Source organism: Arachis hypogaea, chromosome 13, assembly GCF_003086295.3.
Source record: "Arachis hypogaea cultivar Tifrunner chromosome 13, arahy.Tifrunner.gnm2.J5K5, whole genome shotgun sequence".
Classification (NCBI taxonomy): Eukaryota; Viridiplantae; Streptophyta; class Magnoliopsida; order Fabales; family Fabaceae; genus Arachis; species Arachis hypogaea.
Genome location: NC_092048.1, coordinates 138,389,759 through 138,417,167, shown reverse-complemented (window position 1 = coordinate 138,417,167; position 27,409 = coordinate 138,389,759). Strand labels below are relative to the sequence as shown.

Sequence of the window (27,409 nt, the reverse complement as noted above, 5' to 3'; positions counted from 1 at the left end):
TACTACAACTATTATTTATTACAGTGATTCTGCTAAGAAACTAATTAAGAGTATAATGAATTAGTAGACATTTTATTATTTTTTCGTAGATGGATAACCGTGTAACGTATAGCTTCAGCTGGAAGTTATTAGAACTAGTTTTAAGTCCCGTACCAAGTATGGATATATAGTATCAATCATGTTGAATATTACAGTAATAACTGAATAGCAAAAAATAAATTGACAAAAACTTCTCTCTACACTTTTAAGGATATAATTTGAGACTTTTTCATCAGAATTAATAATCAAAATCTTAAGACTAGACATATTATTAATTCGAAAGAGTGCAACATAAAATTGGCCATGTGTGAAAATGAATTTTAGAAGATACACACCAACAGTTGTGAGTATCTGTCCTTATGACTTATTTATGGTCATTGCAAAGCAAAGCACAATTGGAAATTGCCTTCAAGTAAATCTGATAAGTAAGATTTTATTATTGGGGATCATGTTCATTCTTGGAATAAAAACAACTTGACCAACGTTTCGTCCTGCTAAGATGACGCACTCAATAACATGATCACCAAGTCGCCTAACTTGCATTCGTGTATCGTTGCACAATCCACTGGATTGGACAATATTATGAAGAAGCATGATAGGCACACCAATCTTAAGCACTAACTTGTGTTGTGGAATACCAGAATAAATCAATGCATTCAACGATTCTGTGCTCATTGTGTATAATTCAGATTGTAAGTGACTGTCTTCATTAAGCAGTGTATCAGACCTCAAGTAAACCTTTTCATTGCCAAGAAGCAAAGATATGACATGATTGTTAACTTCGATAACAACATCATGTATCGGTGTCAATATACTCCTGTTTTTAAATTAGTCCACGCTAGAAATATGCAGGAAGATATCAGGATAAATGAACAACACCAAATTGTGAAGAGATGGTGACTCAAAATTTAATAGCAACTTCTCCAGTATCCTAATCACCGATTCACCATCAGAACTGTCTCCTAATAACCCGTCACTTAACTTAAGGATCCAGTCAGCAAATTTCTTTAACTAAACATTGCGGATATCCTGTGAGCAAATTTTTTTATTTTCATTTTAAAGTTTATATATCAATTGGTAAACTCTAAACTTGATATGATTAAGCTAACCACAATAAACATTAACCATATAGTAACTTCTTTTTATATGTGATTCATCACTTATATTCTATAAATATTATGAATATTGGTGCACTCTAAAAAGATACTAATTTAAATATTGAGGTCAATTAACCTATCAGTTATGTTCATTTTATCTGAGTAAATTAACAATCATAAACACTAATTAGATAACGACTCTTTTATTTCTTTATATGCTATTCATAATCTATATTCTATATATATCATGAATATTGGTGCACTCTAAAAATAATGCGAATTTAAAGATTGAGGTCAAATAACTCAACTGACGCCGGGACGTCGCTTGGGCCACCAATCTTGGCGAGGTTAACAACCCCACTATAGTGAAAATAGCCAAGAACCCACTTTGGTTGGCTAAGTCAAGGATGCACCTCTTACTCTCAAAGAGTTTAGAGGAAAATAAGCGCACAGCTTATTTAAACATATAACTCAATTAATTTAACTCTGATGAATAAAATGGGTACATACGCATATTTATACTAGTAGGGGAGGGGAACCTTCATAACTCGGGCGATGTGAGACTAACTCATAACACAATATAATAATATATGCTAAACTATACTACTTTAATTAATATTTCTAATAACCTAATAGATGCTCTGCATCATTCTCCCTGGGTTGGAAAGGGCTCCTACATCATCCTCCCTGGGTTGAAAAAGGCTGATCTTGTATTGGCGAAATATTCCATTGGGGAGTGCATTTGAAATATGAGAAAAGGCATAGCTCAGCTTGATTCTTTTGATCATCTACATGTTGTAACGGAGTTAATACGATCTTCTTGTCATCTTAAATAAAGGAGTATGTATTTTTAAAACCATCATGAATAGCTCGACGATCATATTGCCAAGGACGTCCTAACAGTAAATGACACGCATCCATCGGGATGACGTCACACCATACTGTATCTTTGTATTTGCTTCCCATAGAAAATTGGTCACAACATCGCCTTATTACTTTAACTTCATTCTCATTTTTTAACCAATGCAACTTGTACGGATGAGGATGTAACTCGGTTGGAAGCTTCAGTTTGTCTACCATATAATTTGAAATAATATTTTCACAACTTCCGCTGTCTATGATCGTTAAAATTATAAGGATGTATTGAACATCATGAATGAAATTCAAAATAACAATAGTCAACACATGCATTGGCTTATTGATAGATAGCCTGTTCTTGATAGAAGTATAAAAGTATAGATAGATAGCCTGTTCTTGATTAATGAATTCTGTTATTGGCTTATTGATTGATGCTAAATTGGTACTAATAAACTGTCATTGGCTTGTTCTTGCACTTTTTTCTGATGTTAAATTTTATTAAAATTTCTTGATTTTGTGCTCATTACCTCACTAAGTGCTTTTTTTGTTGTTAATCATTGTGCTGATCTTAATTTACTTGTGATGTATTTACTGTCATTTAGAGAGTGTTTATTCTTTGTTTTTTTTCTTTCCTCTTATTTTCAGACACCAAAGAATATATTACAAATTATATATTTAGATTGATTTAGGTTTTCATACTGTGGAGATTGTAGTTAGATTTTTGATAAGTTATCCTTGTTAAAGTTTCTGACATAAGCCTTGAAGATAGATAGTTTCTTGCCATTCATGTTTTTTTTTTTAAAAAAAACAACAAATAAATAATAGAAAAAAAGAATGTGCTGCATTGTTGTTTTAGACTATTGAAGTAAACTTGTTCTATTTTAATCATGCTTGCTTCGTCCAAGTAAAAAAATAAATAAATATGAAAGGGCATGTGACGTCTTGTTTTTTTTTTTGTTTAAATCACACATATTTATTAATAACTTGGAGAGGAAGAATTTGATAATGAGAACCAATGGAGACTTCAGTCAGAGTCAGAGGGAGAGGGAGAGGGAGAGGGAGAGGGAGAGGGAGAGAGGAACGGCAGTTCCGTGATGTATTCATGTGATGACACACCAACCTCAAAAGACAGTAACCACATGTTCAAAATAAGAGATAATCTTTTATGTATACCCAATATATGTTGTGACTGTCTGAATGATAATGAAGTAATTGTGTGTGATAATGATGCTTGGACAAATGAAAAATTTGTGCTGCATAAAAAATAGGTAATAAGAAAGGAGGGATCGAATAAATTGGGTTCTTTCGCTGAAAAAGATTTTGCCCTTCTGATGAATGAATAATTTCATTTTATAGGTAAAATTTACATCAATGATGCATGTGACAGCGTAAATTTTTAGAATAGATTGGCCAAATGTCAAACACACTTGTCTGATGTTTTGAATTTACATTGATTATTTTTTTTGAACTAACAGGTACCGTACTTTAATTAGGTGTTGAAACTTCCATCGATGACCAACACATAAAAAGACTTTAGAAACTTTTATCTTTGTTGTCTCTTTATTTAATAGAGCAATGCTAGGGGGTCAGCAGTTTTTGTAATTATTAGCCATCAACTAGCCATCAATGATGATTTGATGGTGTGAGATTGGTGTGAGATTTCATCTAATGGCTCACCTTCCTCTGCTGGTTACATGCTGGCCAAAATTCAACAAAACTGCTGGTCCCCTAGACTTTTCCTATTTAATATCCAGTAGCAACAACTTAACAGCCCAACCATATTTGTTATTAATGTGAGTAGGGACGTTGAGTAAAAAAAGTGACATTGTCAACAGTCAAAAAGATCAAGTGGTTGGGTGAATAAAAGCAAAGTAAAACCAGCCAAACACAGGCGTTGAATAAGAGAATTCACACAACTAATATTAGCAGGAGTTGCAATACCTAGCCTCTTGAAACCAGAAATTAGGATATTAACTTAGGATATGAAAATCTTTTTTGTTCATAATATTGGGCCGGCCCAACAATAGGCCCGCTTGCTCCTCCTTCACCAACCGAATCTCCATTCAGTTTTCTCTTCGTCTCTGTTCGAAGTTGGAAACCTCTGCACACTCTGCAACTACAGCGCACTGTCACGGCCTTGGACACACTCCAACGCTACCGTGCCGGCACTCGGACTTACTCAACCTCTTGAGCTAAGACCAAGTCAGCCTAACCCTCAATACTTAGCAAGAAAGCTAAGAACACAAGAGAACACAAGAGAAAGGAAGCTTTGGTGGAAGAACACTTTATTGCTCAAGTGTGGTTACAAATGATTCACACACCCTCACACTAACTCCTACCTCATATTTATAGCCATCCACCTCCTCAATGGATGGTTAGGATTAAATCTAATCAATGGTCTAGATTAATCATCTAGAACCTTCTTTACAAATATCCATCATACCATAACTCTCTAAATACTTCTAGATTCTTCCATACTACTCTTTATACTCATATATATATCCACACTCTTCTAGAATACTCTATGGCCTTCCAGAGTATTCTAGAACCTTCTAGAGTATTCCGGGACCTTCTAGGACATTCTAGAACGTTCCGGAACCATTTAGAGCATTCTCAAACACTCTAGAAAACTATACAAACACTGTTAAATCTAACCTTCTAAAATTTTCTGTGACATTCTCCCCCACCTAATGCGCAGACGTCCTCGTCGCATTCTGTTCATGATAGCGTTCTAGGTGTTCTTGGAATTGCCACAGATCTTCGCGAGTTTCCCAGCTAGCTTCGGTTATCGGGAGCCCTTTCCACTTGATCAAGTATTGGATACTTGGTGGCACCCCTCTTCGTCGCACGATGCGATTAGCTAAGATCTCTTCGATTTCTTTATCAAATGATCTAATTACCACAGGCGGAGCGCGACTTGAGTCACCTCTACTCGGTTCGTCTTGATCTCCATGATATGGTTTAAGCATACTCACATGGAAGACCGGGTGGATCTTCATAGAGGGAGGGAGTTGTACTTTGTAAGAAACCTCCCCAACACGTCCAATGATCTCAAATGGCCCTTCGTATTTGCGAATTAAGCCCTTATGAACCTTGCGAAAGGCTTTGAATTGTTGTGGAAGAAGTTTAATCATTACCTTGTCTCCCACTTGATAGCTTGCATGCCTCCTCTTCTTATCAGCTCATTTCTTCATCCTCTTTGCAGCTTTGTCAAGGTAAGAACGAGTGACATCTGCTTGTTCTTTCCAAGACTTAATCATATGATAAGCTCCAGGGCTCTTCCCTGAGTAAGGGGAAGAAAGAGAGTGAGGTGTAAGCGGCTGTTGTCCAGTCACAATCTCGAATGGGCTCTTCCCTGTAGACTCACTCCTTTGCAGATTGTATGAGAATTGAGCAATGTCTAGGAGTTTTGTCCAATCCTTCTGATTAGCGCTTACAAAATGCCTCAAGTAACACTCAAGTAAGGCATTCACTCTCTCAGTCTGCCCATCGGTTTGAGGATGGAAGCTTGTTGAGAAATGAAGCTCCGACCCAAGGAGTTTGAACAGCTCTGTCCATAGTCTTCCTGTGAAGCGTGGATCTCGATCACTAATGATGCTCTTAGGCAATCCCCAGTACTTCACCACATTCTTGAAGAATAGTCGTGCTGCTTCCTCTGCAGTGCAGTCAGTAGGGGCAGGTATAAAGGTAGCATACTTCGAAAATCGATCCACTACCACGAGAATAGATCCAAACCCCTCGGACTTCGGTAAGGCAGAGATGAAATCTAGAGAGACACTTTCCCACGGTCGCTCTGATGGAGGCAGAGGTTCCAACAACCCGCTTGGTGTCTTGTTTTCAATCTTATCTTGTTGGCACACAAGACAAGTCTTCACATAGCTCTCCACTTCATCTCTCATTTGAGGCCAATAATAAGAAGATTCAATGAGTGCTATGGTCCTTCGCTGACCTTGGTGACCAGCCCACTTGGTGTCGTGGCATTCTCTTACCAACTTCTTTCTCAGATTTTCCCATTTAGGAACGTATAGTCTTCTCCCTTTTGTGTAGAGAAGGTCGTTTTCTAACCAAAATCTTTTGGTCTTACCTTCTCTAGCCAACTCCACCAACTTCTTGGCTAATGGATCGTGATGCAACACTTCCTTGATGGTATGCACAATATCTCCTTCAACCATAGAAATGGCCGCCAACTTGTATGGTGTTAAGATAGATGGTTTTGCTTCTAACTCCAATTCAATCTTGTGATCCACCTTACTCCTAGGTGGTAGTTGTTTTGGCAACTCGAGAGGCATCACATCCTTATTTTCTTCAAGGACTTTCTTGATTTTAGGGGAAACATCTTCTCCTTTGGCTGTTGACTCCTCTTGTAGTAAAGCCAAAGACATCATCTCCTCCTTCTTGAAACCTTTCTTGAGTTGCATGGTCGAGATCATCGGAATTCCTCCAGCCTTTGAGATTGTAGGGACCATGCATGGAGACCCTTTCTCCATGACGCATACTATATTGTAGTATGGCATAGGTATTATATTTGCCTTCCTTTGCAAATCGAGCCCGATGACTATTTTAAAATCATCCATGGGTGCTACTGAGAAATCTACAAGGCCCTTCCAAGAACCAAGAGTCATCTCAACCCCTTTTGCTACTCCCTTAAGGGGTTCACCCTTGGTATTCACGGGTTTGAACCAGCCATTCTTTTCGGTGATCTTCAACCCAAGCCTCTTTGCTTCATCAGGCGTGATGAAGTTGTGTGTAGCACCAGTGTCGATCATAGCCATAACGGGTTTTTCATTGATAAAGGCTTTGACATACATCAAGCCTTTCTTTTCTGCAGTGCTTGCCTCTTTGGCCTTCACAGGATTTATGTGTTGGATAGATCCAACACACTCAATTACTTGAGTTTGAGCTTCTCGTTCCTCAGCGATAGATGCCAAAGTCCCTAGCTTGGGACAATCCTTCATTTGGTGTGGTCCCTTGCACACGAAGCATCCTCCTTTGGGCACGAAAGCCTTCTTCTTTTCTTCGTACTCTTTCTTTGAAGAGTATTTTCCTTCCTTCTTGGTTGAGAAACTCTTCCCCTTGTCTCCCCCACCTTTAGTAAAACTAGGCTTGGAGGAAGACTTGGGTTTAGAGTCTCCCCTATGATACTCAGTGAGTGATTCGGCCACCACGATGGCCTCATCGACATCCTTAACATTCCTTCTTTGTAGTTCTTGCTTTGCCCAAGGTTGGAGTCCATCAATGAAGAAGAACAATGCATCCTCTGATGCTAAGTTGGGGATTTGAAGCGTGAGAGTAGTAAACTCCTTTACGTAGCCGCTAATCGTACTCTTGTGCTTCAACTCCCTCAACTTCTTCCTTGCTTCATAAACCACATTCTCAGGAAAAATTGTCTTTTCAATTTCCTTTTGAAATCTTCCCATGTGGCTATGTTGCAAGTACCCTTTTCCATATCTACGCACTTTCTCCTCCACCACAAAGTAGCATTATCAGAAAGGTAGAGAGCTGCAATGCGTACCTTTATTGCTTCTTCGACCACCCCTTGGCCTTCGAAGTACCTCTCCATTTGCCATAGGAAGTTCTCCACCTCGCGAGCGTCCCTTACGCCCTTGAACTCCTTTGGCTTGGGGAGATCAATCTTTGTTGTCTCCCTTATAATGGTTGGTCGAGATTTCGCCTCCTCGAACCAAATTCGAACTTCCTCAAATAGCTTTAAGGAATTCTCAAGCTTCTCTTCAATTTGGAGCATGCTTTCTTTGAAAGCATCTAGTTCTCCTAACACGTGAGTCTCGAGGGTCTCCTTATCATGTTCTATCCTTTGGAAACGCTCATCCATAGAGGATAGAACATTCTCCAACACAGAAACTCTCTCTTCTAGGAAGTTAGAGTCCTTACCTCTAGGCTCACTTGAAGAACGGATCTTCTTGCCTCCCCATTGAGAAGGAATAGCATCCCTTCCCCTTTGAAACTCAACATGCTCCATGGTGATATTAGAGCTCCATGGTGATATTAGAAGCCATTCCCACAAACCACTTGTGCTCCCTCTCGAACCTTGCTCTGATACCAAATTGTCACGGCCTTGGACACACTCCAACGCTACCGTGCCGGCACTCGGACTTACTCAACCTCTTGAGTTAAGACCAAGTCAGCCTAACCCTCAATACTTAGCAAGAAAGCTAAGAACACAAGAGAACACAAGAGAAAGGAAGCTTTGGTGGAAGAACACTTTATTGCTCAAGTGTGGTTACAAATGATTCACACACCCTCACACTAACTCCTACCTCCTATTTATAGCCATCCACCTCCTCAATGGATGGTTAGGATTAAATCTAATCAATGGTCTAGATTAATCATCTAGAACCTTCTTTACAAATATCCATCATATCATAACTCTCTAAATACTTCTAGATTCTTCCATACTACTCTTTATACTCATATATATATCCACACTCTTCTAGAATACTCTATGGCCTTTCAGAGTATTCTAGAACCTTCTAGAGTATTCCGGGACCTTCTAGGACATTCTAGAACGTTCCGGAATCATTTAGAGCATTCTCAAACACTCTAGAAAACTATACAAACACTGTTAAATCTAACCTTCTAAAATTTTCTATGACAGCACACTCTACCACTTCAATGCTCACAAGAAGAAAAATCTTCAACTTGTTCTCAACCCAATTCGCTTCTCACCAATTCAATGCAGTTTCGAAGTTATCACGAGTTCCTTCGCACCCTTATTCTGAAATCCACAAAACCCTAAACCCCTTTAGGGTTTTTCTTTTGTGCGCATGGAATTCGACGCAAGCATCGAAATTTCCCGAATACGAGATGCCATCGGTGACGTGGGGTGTGATTCAAGGTCACAAGGAGAAGCTGGTATCGCGGGTCATTGTATTCGACTTCCTCAGGGGTTTGGGAATCGTCCCTGACGAGTTGTAGGACCTTGAGCTACCTTCGACAGTTGAAGTCATGAGGGAGCGCGTGTAGTTCCTCCAGAAACTAGGGCTAACAATTGATGACATCAACGATTACCCTTTGATGTTGGGATGCAGTGTGAGGAAGAACATAATTCCTGTTTTGGGGTACTTGGAAAAAATTGGATTTCAATATCCAAACTTGGGGGATTCATTAAGAGCTACCCGCAGGTATTGCATGCTAGTGTGATTGTTGAGCTTGTCCCTGTTGTGAAGTTCCTTAGGGGACTTGATGTGGAGAGGGAGGATATTGGGTATGTGTTGCAGAAGTACCCTGAACTTCTAGGGTTCAAGCTTGAGGGTACTATGAGTACATCAGTGGCTTATCGTTAATCCTAGGGATATTGGTCCCATGGTTACTCAGTATCCTTATTTTTTGGGGATGAGAGTTGGGACTGTGATCAAGCCTTTTATTGATTACTTAGTCTCTTTGGGACTGCCAAAGAAGATTTTGGCTAAGATGTTGGAGAAGAGGGCCTATTTGCTTGGATATGATCTTGAAGAGACTATCAAGCCAAATGTGGATTGTTTGATTAGCTTTGGGATAGGGAGGGAGTGTTTGCCTTCGGTTATTGCACAGTATCCTCAGATTCTTGGATTGCCCCTCAAGGCCAAGTTGTCTTCGCAGCAGTACTTCTTCAGTTTGAAGTTTAAGACTGATCCTGAAGGTTTTGCACGAGTTGTGGAGAAGATGCCGCAGGTGGTTAGCCTTCACCAAAACGTGATCATGAAGCCGGTCGAGTTCCTCCTCGGAAGGGCTATAACACCGCATGATGTGGCTAGCATGGTGGTCAAGTGTCCGCAGTTAGTAGCACTGAGAGTGGAGCTCATGAAGAACAGTTTTTACTTCTTTAAGAGTGAGATGGGAAGACCACTGAAAGAGCTTGTGGAGTTCCCTGAATACTTTACTTACAGTCTGGAGTCTAGGGTCAAACCAAGATACCAAAGGCTAAAGAGCAAGGGGATAAGGTGTTCATTGGATTGGATGCAGAATTGTAGTGACCAGAGATTTGAAGAGAGGTTGCAGGGTAATTATATTGAGACTGAAAGTATAGGTCCGACATTTTTAATAGGTGGGAAATTGAACCTGCCAGGTAATGCAATTCTTTCAGATGAGGAAGAGGAGAGTGATGATGAAGTACTATACCGAAGAACTGTTTCTTTATAGAACAATTTTTCGTTCTTTTTTTTTCCCGGTTATATACTGATGAAAATTATGTCTTGTTTTGAATTTTCAAAATGTTGTAAGATTCCTTCATTATTTAGTCACGGTGCCATAAAGACATAATTTTGCAGGTCTCCCAAAATTTGTGCAATTGTGCTTGAGAAACTTCGTTAGGTGCAGGTGCCATAGGTAAATCAATCAGATTTTTTAGGATCAATCTTGACAGGTATAGTCATCTTACAAACAGAACAGTAATAAACAATGCGATTTATTCAATAATTAAAAAAAAAAAGAATCAGCTTGGTAGACATTCGAATAATCGGGAGTTGCATTTATATAACTTCATCAAAAGAACCACTATAAAACAAGTTGCAAGTAGAATTAGTAATCATTCACAGCTTGCAAGGAATTGGGATAAATCTTTCAATGGATTGTTAGACAAAAAGAATAGAAATACTGGTAAAAACAATAAATTCTACTAGTCATTTAGCTTTTCTCTTCTAAAAATTGGCATATGAATATGATGTAAGATTGGAAGTATGTTTTGATCTCATACCCAAAAAATAATAGCAAAAAAAGGCCATGCTCCTTGTTAAATAGGAAGTGCTGCACTCTTTGTTAATTTATCAAATTTCAACTCTTCAATTATTATATTTTATATGAAAAGCATGCACATGAGAATAAATCAATAAATAGAGTAAAGCTTTAAAAGCCCAAAACAGTAAAAATGTAATAAAAAATGTTATTTGTACACTAAAATTAATCACTATAAATACATATGTAATTTAATTTATTTTCAATGTGTATTTATATTCTAATATGTATTTTATACTAATGACTGATTTTGGTAATTAATTTTAGTATCGTAGAGCGAAGTGATGGGGATGGATAGCTGAGACATGAGAGTGATGTAAGAGGTGGCACAAGTAATCAAGGTAGCGAGTGAATGATCATTTTACATATACGTGGCAATGAGAGGTAATCAACGTAAGTAAGGCTGTGTTTGTTTTTGGAGACAGGACAGAACATGACATTAAGATAGAGACAATAGAATGGAGACACTAAAAATTATTTTTTGTGTTTTGTGTTTGGATATGATAGACAAAATACTGATGTAATGTTCTGTATTATATTTGGATAGACATGGACAAAACTCAAATAGTATGCAAAATGACTGAAATAGCCATGTAATTCCAAATTTTTTACATCGTACAAATTAATTTAATAAAAAATAAGAGTACGTAGGAGTACAAAAAATTACAAGAAAAATTAGTCTATGAACCAATAAGATAAAAATGGTATTAAAGTAACAAAATTAAAAATAAATAAAGTAGAATTAAATCTTCATTAATACAGCATGCCATAAAGAAGAAAATGAACAATAAAAAGAAATAAATTAATTATCTAGTCAAATAAAAAATTCTACAAAAAAAAAAGAGAGTATCTAAAAAAAGAACACAGAGAAAGAAGAACTCCGATGTAAAGAAGAAGCTAAAATTAGGAAAAATAAGAAGAGATAATAATAGAATAATAAAAAATATCTAAGGATAGAAAGAGAAAAAATTGATTAAAAAATCCATGTCCATCTTTTTAAATTCCGTGTCCATCATTGTCCTTCGTAAAAGAGTGGACACAAAAATATAAAATAGTGTTCTGGAGACAATGTGTTCCGTGTTCATGTCTCTATCTCCAAACACATTTTAAACTTTCGGTATCCATGTCTCTCCTGTCTCCGAAAACAAACGCTTCCTAAGAGAGGACGATGATATTGAGTTGAGGTGGCCAGGTATACACACATCCCTTATTAGACCTATCCATATTCGTCTTAAGAAAACAAACGGAAGGAGATAATTTCTTTTAGGGAGTTTCGGGGACGTGAGATGGCTTGGATAGTTCCGTGTTCTCTATTTCTAGCATCATTTATTTTACGAAACTACTCTTCATATATTACTAACAGCTTTCCCATACCAAGGTTTCAAATTGAAACATTAGTTATGAACATGGGACAGATCCAAACTTGATCAAAAGATTTAAATTAAATCACATCGTTGGACAAGATTGGAGCTGGAGGTACAACGGACTCGAACAGTACCCTCGAGCTATCAAGAACGGAGAAACAAGTGTAGAGGCAACAATGCGCCTTTCAATCAAACAAGAAAATATTATGAAGTTGAAACTATGAATGTATGACACAACCATAAGCTTAGATCTTGATGAGTACAAAGGATATTAACAAACTCGAACCAACACTATCTGCGTATCACAAATATCAACTGCAGAAAGGATCTAGCTATACAACAACCACACAACCACTCAAAGAAAAGCTGAAGGTTAGCTCCATGTTAATTGTCTTCCTTTGCCTGCCTTCTTAGCCGATCTCACTCTCTCTATGCAATACAACATTCTAGGTCAGATGCATACCCATTCCTTAAATTCTTTTCTAACTCTCAATCCATGGCCGATATAGGGAACAATGGTCGTTGGCATGCCAGTTACAATCTTATAATCAAATTGAGGGGGAAAAGGCAAAGTAAAAGATTTTTTTAAAAAAGAAAAAATCAACAGAGAAGGCCAGAAGAATGATAATATGAGAAAGTTCACTCCTCAGTGCCACTGCAATAGACCTATTGCTATTGCGTGCTGCGTGTTAATCCACCCCGTGTCACGCTCCTGTGCAAATGCAAGCACTTCATCAGTCATCCAAGTTAATATAATGGGCAAAGCAGAAAAATGGGCAAAGCAGCGAGACATAGGAAAGCAATCAAAGCATAATATGCTTGAAAAATGGACAAAGCAGATAGAAATTAGAAAATAAATGCTATGTTGTGTGGAGTGCTGCGCTTTTTGCAAATCACTGCAAGTCTAATATTTGTAAGTGATGATAGTCTGGTGAAGAATGAACGAAGCACACAACTGAATAAAATAATGTTGTTTGAAGGAAAACCCATTCCTAAGTGCAGACAACATAATCAAATATGATTGTAAAATTGACAAGGCCCGGCAATATAATTTACAGTTAAAAGATGTTAAATTTGGCATATAATTTGTGAGCACTAAAGTAAGTTCTTCCTTTTATTCATTTCTTAGAAAGGATGGGAAGTTCTCAGTACATATAAGTATATAACTAGGTTGCATCGTAAGGCTTTGCTGAGTTCAAATTTAATTTCCCAAACAAGAGGCCAGCACGAAAACAAAATTGTCCATCAGATGGTAATTGGCAAAGTAGTGAAGATAATTCAGTGTCAAGAAAGACCATAACCATCAGCACTCTGTTGAATAAAGCACACAAAATTTACATGCAGTGAAGAATTAGACCTGCACAAAAACGAATGTAACTAAATACCTTCCAGAAATGAGTTGCTGCTGAGCATTGTTTACAGGACCCTTTATGCTGCTGAACCGCTTTGCTCTGCTCTCTTGTTCTTTCTCCACACGCATTGCAGCTACCTCCTTCTCCATGGCAGCTACTTCTCTTCTCATCTTCTTTGCCTCAACTTCCATGGCTTTAGTCAGTGTATCCACCTTCTTTGCTAGCATCTAAGATAACAGGGAAAAAATCAGACATATAAGGAGTATCAGCAACAATTAGCAATTGTAAATTAGAAATGTAAGATTAATATCCATAAGCAACATATAAAATACATGCTAACCTCAATGGCATCGTCTTTATCTTTTAGGCTTTGATCTTTCTCATGACCAGCTTTCCTTAAGGCTAAGACTTCTTTCTGCAACAAATCATACAGAATTCCTGGAACACTATCCTCTGTGTCTACCGCTGGGAACTCATTTGGCTTATCATCTGAACTTCCTTTCCAGTTATCATTTTCCTCTTTCTCCTTGGTTCCTTCAGAAGACTGGTTGAATGAATAACTAGGAGGTTTTCCATTTAGAAGAATTTTACTCCTTTCAAGTGACCTTGTACCACCATCAAAAGATTTAGATGTGCCTTTAGCATGTTTCAAGACTGTGCTGGAGGACACAGAGGACCTCATTTGAAAGGATGATGTTCTCTTTGATAAAAGCCCATTAGAAGTCAGTTTTGAGATGTTATCAGCTCCACCTAGGGATTGGCGTCGAGAAGGCCCATTACTAGCACTTCTAGCCTCTGGGGTTCCGCGATTAATACTGTTAGGTGTTTCTCTCAAACTCTCTTGTAGCACTTTAAGCCGTAATTGAAATTTTTCCTGAAAATGGTAAAAGGTTTACCTTGAGTAACGGCAGAACAAATCCCCTAATTTACTACATGGGCGGTAAAACCAGATTATTACTTTTAACTGGGCTTCAAACTTTGCCGTGCGCTCAGCTATAGCGAGCTTATCTCGAAGTTGCTGCATCTCTCCCTATAAGAATGTATTTCAGGAAAAGATGGGAAACTGTATTAAAGTGAAGCCAAATGCAGGAACATTTACACTGAAAGAAAAGGGAAAGAGAAGCTCAAATCCAAAAGAATCACAAGGATAAAATGTATTGGTATTTACCTGCAAGAATCTTCTTTCTTCAAGCCATTGTTTGACAGGCATGACTTTGTCGTTAGCATCTTTCCATTCATTTGCCACCACCACAGCTACTCTGTTTGCAGTTACCTTGGCACGAGCTAACTCTCGGTCGAGAGTTTTTCTTTCCTCCTAAACAGTATAAAAAAAAACAATTTAGCTATGAATACGATCCTAATATTATAACAGAGTGAAAACACACAACTAGAATAGACAACTTGCTGAACTTAATAAAACAGTAAATTACATTCATTTCTTGAACTTTCCGCTGATAATCTCTCACAGCATTTGCAGCTGCACCACCAGCAAGGACAGCCTCTTCAAGCTCCCTTACAGTCTGGGTAAGCTTTTCAACCTCTGCCACCTTCTGTCTATGCATTTTGTCCAGAATTTTATTCTCTTCCTGCAAGTGGTGATGATGAAAACATACATCACAATCTAAATTATTATTGCCCTATTGGTAATGATGATGAAACATACATTACAAGTTAAATTATTATTGGTAGTGATAAACTTAAAGAGAGAAACATCATGAAACATTGTGTACCTGGCAAATCTCAATCTGCTTAATTAGCTCTTGATTTTTATTTTGGAGATCATCCACCATGGAAGCTTTAGCCAAGGCAACCTGGACAGTCCTCTCAGCTTCCAGAAGTGCTGCTTCTTTAGATTTGGTAAGACGATCTAAAGCTTTATTATCATCTTGGAGTTTAGCAATCTGCGAGAAATAATTGAAGAAAATAATGACATAAATCATCCATGATCAGCCAACTTAGGTTCCCCTTGACAACCTTTGATTAACATTTGATGCATAAAACAAGGTTATACCTCTTGGCGTGCAAGCTTGAGTTCAGCCTCCAGAGGAGCAAGAATAGCTTCTATAGGAGGCATGTCATCATCCTTCTGAGCTGCATGAACCCTTCGGAGAGTGGCCTCAGCGGCAAACTGAGCTGCCATTGATGCCTTTTTCTCATCATTGATTTTCTTTATTTCAAGATTCTGAAAGAAATACTCAGTTCAGTAAACATTTCATGTAACCAGAGAAGAAGACTCATCTTATTAAAACTGATAGAGGCACGAAGCAATACTTTGCTTTCTAGTAGAGATTCTGTTAACTTCAGCTTCCCCTCGACCTTCGATAATTCTTCAGTAAGCTATAGCGAAAGCAAAAACAAAAATCGAAGTCACATTCCAAGTTGACATCAAATAAAGCATGTATTAATAAGAAAAATGCAAAAGTATTAGAAACATGAACATGTTGAAGTGCGGCAAAGGGACAGGTTCTACCCATTCAAGAACAAAGCAAAGAAAGATTTGAGTAAATATATACATGAAATTATTACTACAGCATTAAGGTGAAAGAAGAGAACCGACAAAGGAGCCCCACCAGATCATTTAGCCAAAATATAATTAACAGGATAAGCATATGATCTGATGCAAATGCCATGATGACTTTACAATTCAATAAATCATTATTACAAACATGTAAAGCATTTAATTTAAAAAAAAATATCCAACCACAACCATGTAGAACAGTACAAGTGAAGTGAACAGAACAGAACAGAACAGAGTTTTGTTTTATTTTCTCTCCGATGCGTAATAAAATAAATCAGAAGCACTTTCAAGTGTAAAAGGTGGAACCCGTAGACAATATAGTAATTAAGTTTCCATTATTTTAGCATTAACACTATGAGAAATTTGGAAAGTTAAAATCAATTAAATACGCCGAAGAAATGAATAACAAATAAACGAAAATAATTAATAAAGGGAAAAAAGAAGGAACCTCTTCAACGGCCTTCTCTCTGAGCCGTTCAGAAAGCCTCAAGGCTTTGATCTCGGCTTGAGATTCTGATAACTCTCTGTCCTTATCTGCAAACACAAACACAGACACGCAGAGAAAGAGAAAGACGTCACAATCAACGACACGAAGCAGAATCAGCTCAAAAACTAGCCAGATCGAGCGGCATTTCGTCACCTCTAACTTCATTCTCGAGCCGATTGAGCTCCACCTTCACCGGATCCGAACCGTGCAGCAGGTTCATGAACTCGTCCGCATCCAGGCTCGGCCTCATCGAAGCTCTCCTCCTCGACGAGCTCTTCCCTTCCTTGAACGACGCCGACACCGTCAATGGCGCCGGCGTCACCGCCGCACCCGCCTCCGCTCCAGAATCGCCGGAAAAATCCGCCATCTCCGATCTAACCGAAACCAAAACCACACACTCTCTTACTTTCGCTTTCTCTCTCTCACAACTTCACATCCAAATGCTCGTACTCAGCTAGATCCAAAGACACGCAGATGCAGAGATATATAGAGGGAGAAAGAGATAGAATGCTGAAGCACTGAGATTGAGGAGAAGGAGAAGAAATGAGAACGGTGGTTTTAGAGAGAGAAACTGGGAGAGAGATGGTTTCATAATTTTTATGCTTGTTTCTCTCTCTAGATTGAGATTTTAAATCTGGGCTTTATTTTAATTTTTCTTTTTCTCTTTTTGTTATTATGTTTATGTTTAGTTTAGAGCTAAGAGAAAGCGAAAGTGTGTGACTGATTGATTAAATAAATATATAAACCTGAGTGATCAGAGCATGGTGGTGCTGTTAAGCAGACCAATACTGAGTGACAGAGAAACAGAGTCAGTAACTATTAACTAAACTAAACTAAACTAAGCACTCTCTCTCTCTCTCTCTCTCTCTCTCTCTCATCATCATCATGCTCATAATAAATCGCAATATCATTGGGGTTGTGTTTGGGTTTAAGTTAAACCGGTTGCGTAGTGCGCACACCATGTTAATTCAATGGATATGGGTGTGTTTCGTGCGCCACTGAGCGCAGGATAGCAATTGGGACCCTTCTTCAAGGAACTTAGCTGGTAAAACGTGTTTCCACAAACTACGAGCATTAACATTTATATTTTTATTATTAATTATTAATTACTATAAAATAATGTTTTGTTTTTTGAGGTATGGAATTATCAATTATGGTTTTGTGGATGAACTTGTTTGAGTTTAATAATTTGGCAAAAGTTTTATTGTGTGATTGCTAACGTGGAGTTTCATCATGGCTGGCGAAATTCATTTCACTTCCTAACATTTATGTTTTGTGATATAGGATTGCTCCGGGTTAAAGGGGAAGAGACTAATTCAGTAATTCGTTAAATGAAATTTGAACTAACTATACAAATAACATTTTTTTAAGTAGGTAATTAAAATACTGTATAGATGATAAATACCAAATTAAACTTTCAATTGTCAAATCTTCAACAACAAAAGAAAAGAAGAAAAAGTTAAAGAAGGGGTAACAACTATAATCGTTAGGAAATGTATGCGAGTATGGATAATTCAATTATCTGACTAAACCTAATTAAATTATATTTGTATTTGACGGGTGATCGAGTCTAATCGTATAAAACCCAAACCATATCCATAATTAATTGGTTCGGATATCAGATTTAGGGGGTGCCAAACTCTAACTAAATACAATTACCCGATTATCTTATATATTACATTAAAAATTATAGTATTTCCATTAACTTTGAAAACACCTAACCCTAATTTCAGTTGCAAAACACCTAAAATTACAATTTTTCTTTCCTCTCCTTCACCTGTCTTTTTCTTAATTTTTATTTGTGATACTCAATTACTCAAAGTCTCAAACAAATCCAACTAGAATTTAATCAGTTCGAGTCCAATCACGAAAAAGGCCCTTACCCCCTGAACCAATTAAATTTAATCAGTTAATTTTTTATTTTTCATAAACTCTCAAACCATCTCGATCCGTTGACACCTTTAATAGCTGCGGCGAGTCTGTGACTTAAAGAGAATTCCTTTTACTTCTTTGAGATACCACAGAGAATAGTAAGTTCAATTTTTTCACAAAAATATAATTTAAATCAAATTTAAAATGTTACATTAACTTATTTGTTTAATATGAAGTATTTTTTTGAGTTATATTTATAATATTCCTTTTAACAAAGTAAAAACATATTTAGTTTATAATATATATTCTTCAGAATATATGAAGTGCTTTTACCATCACTTTTGTTCATTGCGACATGAAGAGCTTCAATTTTACACTGATTTGTTGATTGTATCTACCATTAGATTGAATTGAAATTACACCAGTTTACTTTTGGTGAATGGGCACTTCTACTACCCTTATGTTCATTCGAAAATGTTTTCCTTCTCAAATCAATGTTAGAACTGAGCCCAAATGTTTAACAAAAGAACGGTATATATGTGACTTTGAAAATTGGTCCACATTATCCCACAGTAAGACCAGAGTCCAAAAATTTCCAGATCGTCATGAATTTCAATCAAGACCAAGTTAATTAGAGTTGTGGTATAAAGCTAGCCCTTTGTTTCTAATAAGCTTCGTGAGCTCTTAGAATTTATCACATGGAGGGGCCTTACTCCATGCCCGAATTTGATGCCAAACAAGTATGAAGGGGCCACTGCTTTGGCTTTTTTTGACAATGTAGTTTGCCTCCACAACGACCTATAAAGTGGGTGTGACATGTCCAATTTGTCAATTTCAATTATCATTTAGATTGCTTGATCCTGATGTATATCATTGTGCTCCCTAGTGGGGGCATAAACAAGTTTTCTTTACCATAACATTTAATTATCTCTTCCTCAACTATGATTTTTCCTTCAATTTACAAACATCTTCAGATCAAGCTACAAGTAGTCTATATTTGATTATTTCCTATAGGAAAACTACTCCTTTATTTTGGATTATACTACTTCTGCTTACTGTGGTACACCGTTTCCATTTAAGTTCTAGAATGTAGGAAACTTGCCACTAAATCACTTGGAGTACAGGGGAGATTTAGGGCACAACATCAACAAATATAGAAACGCTTAGTGAAAAGGGTTATTCAAAGGAGTCAAAATATGATTTCAATTAATTTCACAAAATATGCTATTATTTGAGGCAGAGAAATACTAACTTGACAACCACTAATCATACAACAACAAAATAACTATGGATAAAAGGTAAAAGTTGTTATTATAGTTAAATTTTAAGAGTTAAATTCGGACCTTTTTTCATAGTTGTTGGTTGTTAATTAACTTGTGATGATTAAATTAGCATTCCACAATTTAAAAGATGGCGGCAGTCATTAGAAAATTTAATGGGAAATTTGGTATTCAAAATTTTGATTAGATATCCAATAAAATAAAGTGAAGCAAACATGTAAAAATGAAAGGCATTCCTCAACACTAGCCAAGTACCAACCTAAGCAATAAGAAGCGATTCAAGTAGTAATTCCGATCATGAACAGACACAATAATCAGAAGGCAAGGAGCTAGATTAAGCCTCGACCTTTTCATCCTCCAAGATGTGGGCCTTGGCCGTTGGCTTGGCAAGGAAATCAGTGTACTCTTGGAATGGAGACTTGGAGAAGCGAGTCTCCCTCCAGAAATCAGGTGTAAGGAAACCGTAGGTTTTCAGCAAACACTCGAATGTGGCCTGCAAATAACACACATAGCATCATGAAAAATAGGTGACAAATTACATGTAATTCATCTATTGAATTATGCATTCAATTGCTTCCCTCAACAAGTCTACTCTAATTGTCACCTCAAACTGAATTAGATACTTTGCTTAAACAACATTTATACTACCATAACACTCAGGGATATCTTCTCACGTGAAACTATAATCATACATTCATACAGAATATAGAAACAATTGCATATTATATGTATTAATGTAAAGGCTTATAATAATCAACAATTAAACAAGGGAAAAGGCAAAGAAAGTATGAAACCTTCACGAAATTTCCAAGGGTCTTGGTGGATCCTCTAGAAGAAGTGAATACATCATCAATCCCTGCAAATTGCAAGACCTTCTTGGGAACCCTAGCAGCAACAATTCCAGAACCACGAGGAGCAGGCACCATACGGACGGTGACGGAACCACATTTCCCGGTGACCTTGCAGGGAACGGTGTGTGGCTTTCCGATCTTGTTACCCCAATAACCTCTCCTAACAGGAATCACCGAAAGCTTCGCCAATATGATGGCACCGCGAATGGCGGTTGCGACCTCCTTGCTGCACTTGACACCGAGTCCGACATGGCCGTTGTTGTCACCGACGACAACGAAGGCCTTGAAACGGGTTCTCTGACCGGCACGTGTCTGTTTCTGAACGGGCATGATCTTCATGACTTCATCCTTCAAAGAAGGACCAACCAACTGGTCAACGATTTGGTGCTCCTTGATTGGGAGAGAGTGAAGGTAGATTTGTTCGAGGCTACTGATCTTTGAATCTTTCACGAGGCGACCCAGCTTCGTGACTGGAACCCACTTCTCCTCTTCCTCGCGGCGTCCACCGCCCCTACGACGCCCACCGCGGCCCCTGTCGCCCCGACCACCGCGACCTCCGAAGCCACGCCCGAATCCGCCACGATCTCCGCCACCGCGCTCAGCCATTGGCGATAAGAGAGGGAAGAAGGATCAATGTAGGGTTTGTGTTACTGTGTACTGTGTGTTGCAGAAGCAGCAAGACGAGTGTAGGGTTTGCATTTTTCAGCGCTTTAAATATATAGACAAAGTTTAGGGCTCCCAAATTGCTCAAACGGGTCGGGCCCTATTTTAATATTCAATTTTGCCTTTTTGAAGACCCAAAAGCATAAATTTTGACTAAAAATAAAACGTTACTAACATACTGGAAGGCTCAATTGAAGTTATATCAAATGAATCCTAAAACACTAAACCAAACACAAAAGTAACCCTAGAAAAAACCCAAAAAACCATCTTTTTTTGTCGGGGTGGAACTCTGAATACTAGGTGGGCAAAAAAAAGTTTAACCAAAATATAAGAAACTTTAGTCACCCTCTCTAATATCATAGGCTATTTTCGAATTATATTTGTTTACTTGTGGAGTTTAAGAAAGTACTGGGTAAATGCCCTTGTTTTACCAAACATATAATATTTAACTGTATATATATTTGTAAAAAGTAAAGATATATTTTGTAGTACTCATATCATTTTAAAAAAATATAATTCTAATTTTAAATTTAACAAATTATTTTAAAAAATTCCTATGTAATGTATCTTTTAAGAAATAAATTCTATGTAATATTTTACCATGTCAATTTTGGAAAATAACAAGATGTAGCAAAATATAATAGTACTAAAAATATGTGAGAATAATGAGAATAAAAAAGACTGTTTAATAAAGGATTTACTCTTCATGTACATAATCTGTTTTATTGTATTTATATATAATTTATTTATAAAAAAATTAATATATATTTATAATCTAATGTATATATATAAACTATGTTATCTTGTTTATATATGTTAGATTATTTTTTTTCATATCAAAAACATAAGTAAATTTTCATATTCAATATTATTTTGCTAGTTAAGAAATATACTGTTGCATTATGTATTTAATTTTTAATAAAAAAATTATAAAGTTTTTACTTTTTTAACCATTTTTATTCTCAAAAGTAACCACACTCTCTTACATAGACACAAAAAAGGTTCTTCTTTTCTAAAAAAATAACCAACCTGATGACAAATTTAAATTCATAATGCATAAATATAAAAGTTCATACATGTATTAATTTTTTTCTTTATCTTATAATTACCATATTAATGTAATAATCATTGTTTTTTAATTTCAACTACACTTTGAATAAGATAAAACACAAAAAAAATTGTTTATCAATTTATATTCTCAAGTTCTTAGAATCCAAACTTTTTTTCTACTATAAAAATTGTTTCTTCGTATATATGCTAATAAAAATTGTAATTATGTTTCCACATGCACATGCACACATTTTTTGTGACAATTCTTCAGCTTGTATGATAATTTTTTACTATAGCATGACTACACAAAATAATAAATACATATGCTTTAGAAATATTGAATTATATTTAAAAAATACTAAACTAATCATACTAAAATATTTTATTTAGTTGCTTCAACTCCATTTCTAAATGAAAACTTAGTATGCAATAAACTTAAAAGTTATTGCAACTCCTTTCACAATTTTTTAAAATGTTAATTATAAACTAAAATACTAAGAATTTGTTTAAAATTTTCATCAACTAAGATATTGAATTTATGCCCAAAAATAGTGATATTACATTTCTCCTAAGTTTAAGCAAGTACTACAAGAAAAAGAAACATATAGTAAAAATAAAATATTTTTAAATGTTAAAATATTTTGTGTAACACTAATTTGACCATGTTTAGATTTTTGCATAATCCACACTTTATCATTTAAGTTCTCTTGTTTCCAATATTAACACTCAGGTTTGCATAAACCCTCTTCTAGAACGAATGATTTGCTCGAAAAACATCATTTTCTACTATTTTATATTGCGCTTTTCTTTCAACTTCAAATCTTCTTGTTCAATTTTTTGATTGGCTATCTTGTTCGTGAGTTCCTGTTGTGCCTCCTAAGTAATAGAGGTATTTACTTCTGCATTCACATTGTAAATCTTGTAGCTTGAAAGTGAGCATAAATGCATAATAACTTGAGTTAAAAACTATCCAATGTCACTTTTTTAAATTCAAACAAATATATCCTAAATCTTGTCCCTATATGAAAGTGAGTCATTAATCATTCAGTCATATTATCATATTCCAAGGTCACTGTCACATCATTTTCACTTACCTTTAGAACATTGGTTGATAATCTCAATAATATACTAATATAGTATAAAATCACGAAAATACATTTACATCCAAATGTAGCAGTTTGCAACCAAAAAAACTCATAAAAAATAGTTAGATTTGCAAGAAAACTTTTCAAACTACTAAAACAAAGATAAAACAAAAAGACATATGGTATAGTTAGGATTTAGGAGAACAAAACTCGCGATAGCCAATAAAGGGTTGAAAGAGAGGCGCAGCAAGACTCCTAAATACTCTCTTCACAAGAAGTAGCAAGTAGTTATCAGAATGGAACTGATAATCAACTTGGTTATATGACATTGTCATTGGATCACTAGTTCACCTGATCATCATTAAAAAATATAAAATTATATAAATAAAATTAAAATCAAAAGTTAAAATGCATGTCTTTACAATAATAATAATAATAATAATAATAATAATAAAATATCAATTCTTAAATATAACTAATGATGTAAAAGAGATAATAAATTAGTCTTGAGTACAAAATACTTTCTCAATTTAAATGAATAAGGGCGAGCTAAAGATAACACAATCGGTAAATCAAATCCAAGGGATGATCTCAAAGTCGGCATCTATATATTCATAGCACAAAAGAACAGGGCAACAATTCAGCAAATTAAAAACAGAAGAACAATGACGTTATCCAGCAACCAAAAAATTGCTTAGTGATATATTCAGCAACAATTCAACATAGAAGTAACAAATTCAGCTCATTGATAATTTGCAACAACAAATTCAACTATGATAATATTCGAAGTATAGTAAAATTTAACAGCAATGAAATACCGTGCACAATGAAGAAATATCATTCGAAATTCCTAGTATTTAGCTTTGACAATTCTAAAAAACTATATACAACATTATTTTTAAGATTCTAACAAAAGAAAAAACGAAAGACTTACAGCAACAAATTCTACTTCCAAAAACAAAAAAATGTACTCAGTGATATGTTCAGCATCAAACTTAACTTACAGCAATAAATTCAGTTCATTGATAATTTTTAACAACAAATTCAATTATAATAACTTTCAACAACAAAAACTTAAACTCCAATTCTCCAAGTATGATTTACAGCAAAACAAAATTAATTAAATCATTATTTCAGCAACAACATCAACCTTCAACAACAAATTTAAGAATAAATTGAAAAAGAAATAACAGGATCGAAGAAAAGCGTTGACGGCCGAAGCAAGAAGACGAGCTTTCGACGGTAACAAAGCGCAACGAGCTTAAGTCCAAAACGGCCACGAGAGAAGCGAGATACTGGAGCGAGAGAGGTCAACGGCGAGACCAGCCGTAAGAGAGGTGAGACTCAGTGAGCTTGTGAGAGAGAGTGGCGAGAGAAGAGAGAAGAAATTCAGAAAGAAAAGAGAGGTGAGAGAGATGGGTGATCAACATGACTTAGGGCATCGCGCGTGAGGTTTTAAAGTGAACGGCCTTGTTTTTTTCAAATTTTAAAAAAATCGTACAAAAACGTTACCAATAAAATAATTCTTAAATGATTTGAAAAAAGACAAAAAAAAAAGAAACTAATAAATATTTTATTTTTGATAAGATAAAAAAATGTATATTTAGCAAATAACTTATTCATTAAATTAAATTTTTATGACAACGTTTGAATAAATAAATATAAAGTGCACAAAAAAATTCAGGGTAAAATTTGATCTCTATATTTTTTGGTAGAAATTCAAGAACAGTCAACTTCACGTGCCGTTAGATGAAAATTTAGTTAAATCATTCAAATCATTTAATAGCTCTTAACTATCAACTTCACGTGAAGTTGACTACACCTGAGTTTTCACGAGATTTTTCTTTTTTCTTTTTCAAAAAAAATGCGGTCATTCACAATAATTTTTTATTTTAAATTCACTTGACAAAAAATTACTAAATTTTAATGATGAAAATATATTATTTTTCTAATAATGATTACAAAAATTTGCATCTAAATTTGATCTCTAAAATCGTTTTTTAAAAAATATATTTAATATTTATTTTTTTTTACGTATTTTTAATTCATTCAGGGACTTATTTGTCATTAGCATCTTTTGGAAGTTGTTTTGTCATCAATACAAACTTTCAGGTACCATTTCGATAGTTTACTCTAAAAAAAATATGACCTAGTTCAAGTGATATGAGCCGGCCGAGTCACCAATTTTCACAAAATACGTTCGGGTCGAATCGGTTTTCATTGAATTCAATGCTTAAGCAGTTTGACAAGTGACTCGATTCGGCTGGGTGACCGAATGACCAAATTTCTGATCGAACCAAACAGGTTGAGTCGTATTTGATAACTACTAGCAACGGCCTATCTTTGGTGTTTGAAGGAAAGAGTTTATAAAAGCTTGTACATGGGGTCGTCGCCCAAGTCGAACCAAATATAATAAATATATTCCAATCTAATCCGAATATTTTGTTCTAACTAAATTAACCCCAAATAAATTGGATTATATTTTTATAAAAAAATGATTAAATTTGGTCGGTACATGATTAATATATATAATTTTATAAATTTTATATAACGAATTAATAAATTTTTATTTTTAAAGATTGAATTTAATAAATTAAAAAACAAACTATCAATCAGTTTTGTCTTTTACAATGTAAGTCCTAATAAAAAAGCTCAATAACAAAAAAAAAAAACCAACAACATTATCTAGACCTAATTCTATTTTGATTTTTCACTATTACTTATTGTAAAAAGAAAAAAACTAACCGCACACTCTATTTTTCTCTCCTACTCCTACTCCCATTCACGCCGTTCACCTTACCGTCTTCTCGCATAGCAACAACCTCGGTATTCTTGTGCCGATGCCCACAACCCCACGAAAGGAACTAACCGGCCTTTCGCGTTGTCGTGTCGCCCGATCTTGTTGTCGAATCAGTGTCATAACTCAGTTTTCCTTCGCAAGGAACTGTCAGAGACGACGTTCACAACGCCACGAAGGGATCTCCAGATGGCGCCACGCCCAATCACGCCGTCGACTAGCCCTTACCCGGTCTCCGTCCACGCAATTCGTTCTCGATGAAAGGTGGACAAAGAATCTCCTTGCTATAGATTGCAATGGATATCCTAAGAAGGCAACTGTGGGATGTTTCTTTTATTAACCTTGGAATGTTTTTTTCGTTAAACTTTGGATGGTTCTTTTCTTAAATTTAAGATGTTTCTTTTGTTCGATGCAAGTCGGTAGCGTGCGACGCACAAAGGAGTAGCGTCGGAGGGCACAATGACAGCACCAACAGACGGTTGAAGACGATATACTAACTATACAATGATAGGGAATTTTGCGTTGACGAAACGATTATGCAATAATTAAACGATTATGCGATGACAGTAATTAGAGGGTTACGTTTCGCTAATCCCTATATATTTTTTATTTATATTGATTGATAAAATTATTTATAAAAAAAAACTAACTAATTTTTTTTGGCTTTTAAAGAAATTAATCGAAAATTTAAAATTATCCAGCCTTTTATGATCACCATTATTTCCTTTTCTCTAATTTCAAATTTTGTTAATTCTCCATTGTCACCACCTTAACTTCCTTTTTTATTTCTATTTGACTACCATGTCTCCTTTATTCTCAGAACTTCCCTTATTTTCTATAAGCTGAGATATTAAAGATAAGAAAAAGATGCTTTGTAGAGTTTGAAGTAGACTAAATTTAGAACTACACTACAATATCAACTGATCTTACAAAAAAAAAAAGGGTGAAAAAGAATAAAAAACAACCGTTGTTGCACTTGCCGCTTTCACATCCTCAATTTCCTTCACAGCAAGCACCAATAAAATTTGCAACAAAACAAAAAACTAGAACAATTATCAAATCTCACTAGAATGAGTTTGAAGGCGAAGCCGTGACCAGAATTTAGTAAAGGAGGTTCTAACTGTAAAAGAGGCATGAGGGTGGTGGTAGTGGTGAAGTAAGAGAGAAGAAAAAAATGGTTAATATTATATAAAAAGAGGATTATGAATGTTTCAGATTTAGAAAAAAAAAAAGAGATAAGAAATTGTGACAATTTAAAAACAACTCCATAATCCAGCATTACACCATGATACTTACCATTTAAAAATAAATTATGACTTGTGCTATAACATGAATAAAATAATAAAAAAGAAGATTTGCTGTTTCCTTT

The 27,409-nt window shown here is 35.7% G+C and overlaps 2 protein-coding genes and 1 pseudogene across 2 annotated transcripts; 1 reads left to right on the top strand and 2 right to left on the bottom strand.

Moving 5' to 3' along the window:
- The first annotated feature begins 8,600 nt into the window (after positions 1 to 8,600).
- LOC112792031 (transcription termination factor MTERF4, chloroplastic-like) lies at positions 8,601 to 10,269 on the top strand (annotated as a pseudogene).
- A 1,999-nt stretch (positions 10,270 to 12,268) lies between these two features.
- Positions 12,269 to 17,390, bottom strand: LOC112792030 (microtubule-associated protein 70-2). Its single transcript, XM_025835102.3, has 11 exons — positions 16,596 to 17,390; positions 16,404 to 16,489; positions 15,709 to 15,774; positions 15,449 to 15,619; positions 15,168 to 15,338; positions 14,868 to 15,023; positions 14,606 to 14,752; positions 14,396 to 14,467; positions 13,778 to 14,311; positions 13,471 to 13,664; positions 12,269 to 12,797 (listed from the first exon to the last, which is right to left on the bottom strand). Exons 1-11 carry the CDS (start codon positions 16,807 to 16,809, stop codon positions 12,758 to 12,760), a joined length of 1,851 nt encoding a protein of 616 aa, XP_025690887.1. The 5' UTR covers positions 16,810 to 17,390; the 3' UTR covers positions 12,269 to 12,757.
- Positions 17,391 to 19,737: 2,347 nt separating this feature from the next.
- Positions 19,738 to 21,171, bottom strand: LOC112792029 (uncharacterized). The gene is made up of 2 exons (XM_025835101.2): positions 20,389 to 21,171; positions 19,738 to 20,087 (listed from the first exon to the last, which is right to left on the bottom strand). Exons 1-2 carry the CDS (start codon positions 21,049 to 21,051, stop codon positions 19,929 to 19,931), a joined length of 822 nt encoding a protein of 273 aa, XP_025690886.1. The 5' UTR covers positions 21,052 to 21,171; the 3' UTR covers positions 19,738 to 19,928.
- Between the last annotated feature and the right edge of the window lie 6,238 nt (positions 21,172 to 27,409).

Excerpts from the sequence above, each read along its gene's own strand:
- LOC112792030 (XM_025835102.3), bottom strand. The coding sequence starts at position 16,809 with ATGGCGGATTTTTCCGGCGATTCTGGAGCGGAGGCGGGTGCGGCGGTG. Across the intron at positions 15,024-15,167 it reads AGCAGATTGAGATTTGCCAG|GAAGAGAATAAAATTCTGGA; the intron begins GTACACAATGTT and ends CACCACTTGCAG. Across the intron at positions 14,468-14,605 it reads AAGAAAGAAGATTCTTGCAG|GGAGAGATGCAGCAACTTCG; the intron begins GTAAATACCAAT and ends ACATTCTTATAG.
- LOC112792029 (XM_025835101.2), bottom strand. The coding sequence starts at position 21,051 with ATGGCTGAGCGCGGTGGCGGAGATCGTGGCGGATTCGGGCGTGGCTTC. Across the intron at positions 20,088-20,388 it reads CCCTTGGAAATTTCGTGAAG|GCCACATTCGAGTGTTTGCT; the intron begins GTTTCATACTTT and ends TGTTATTTGCAG.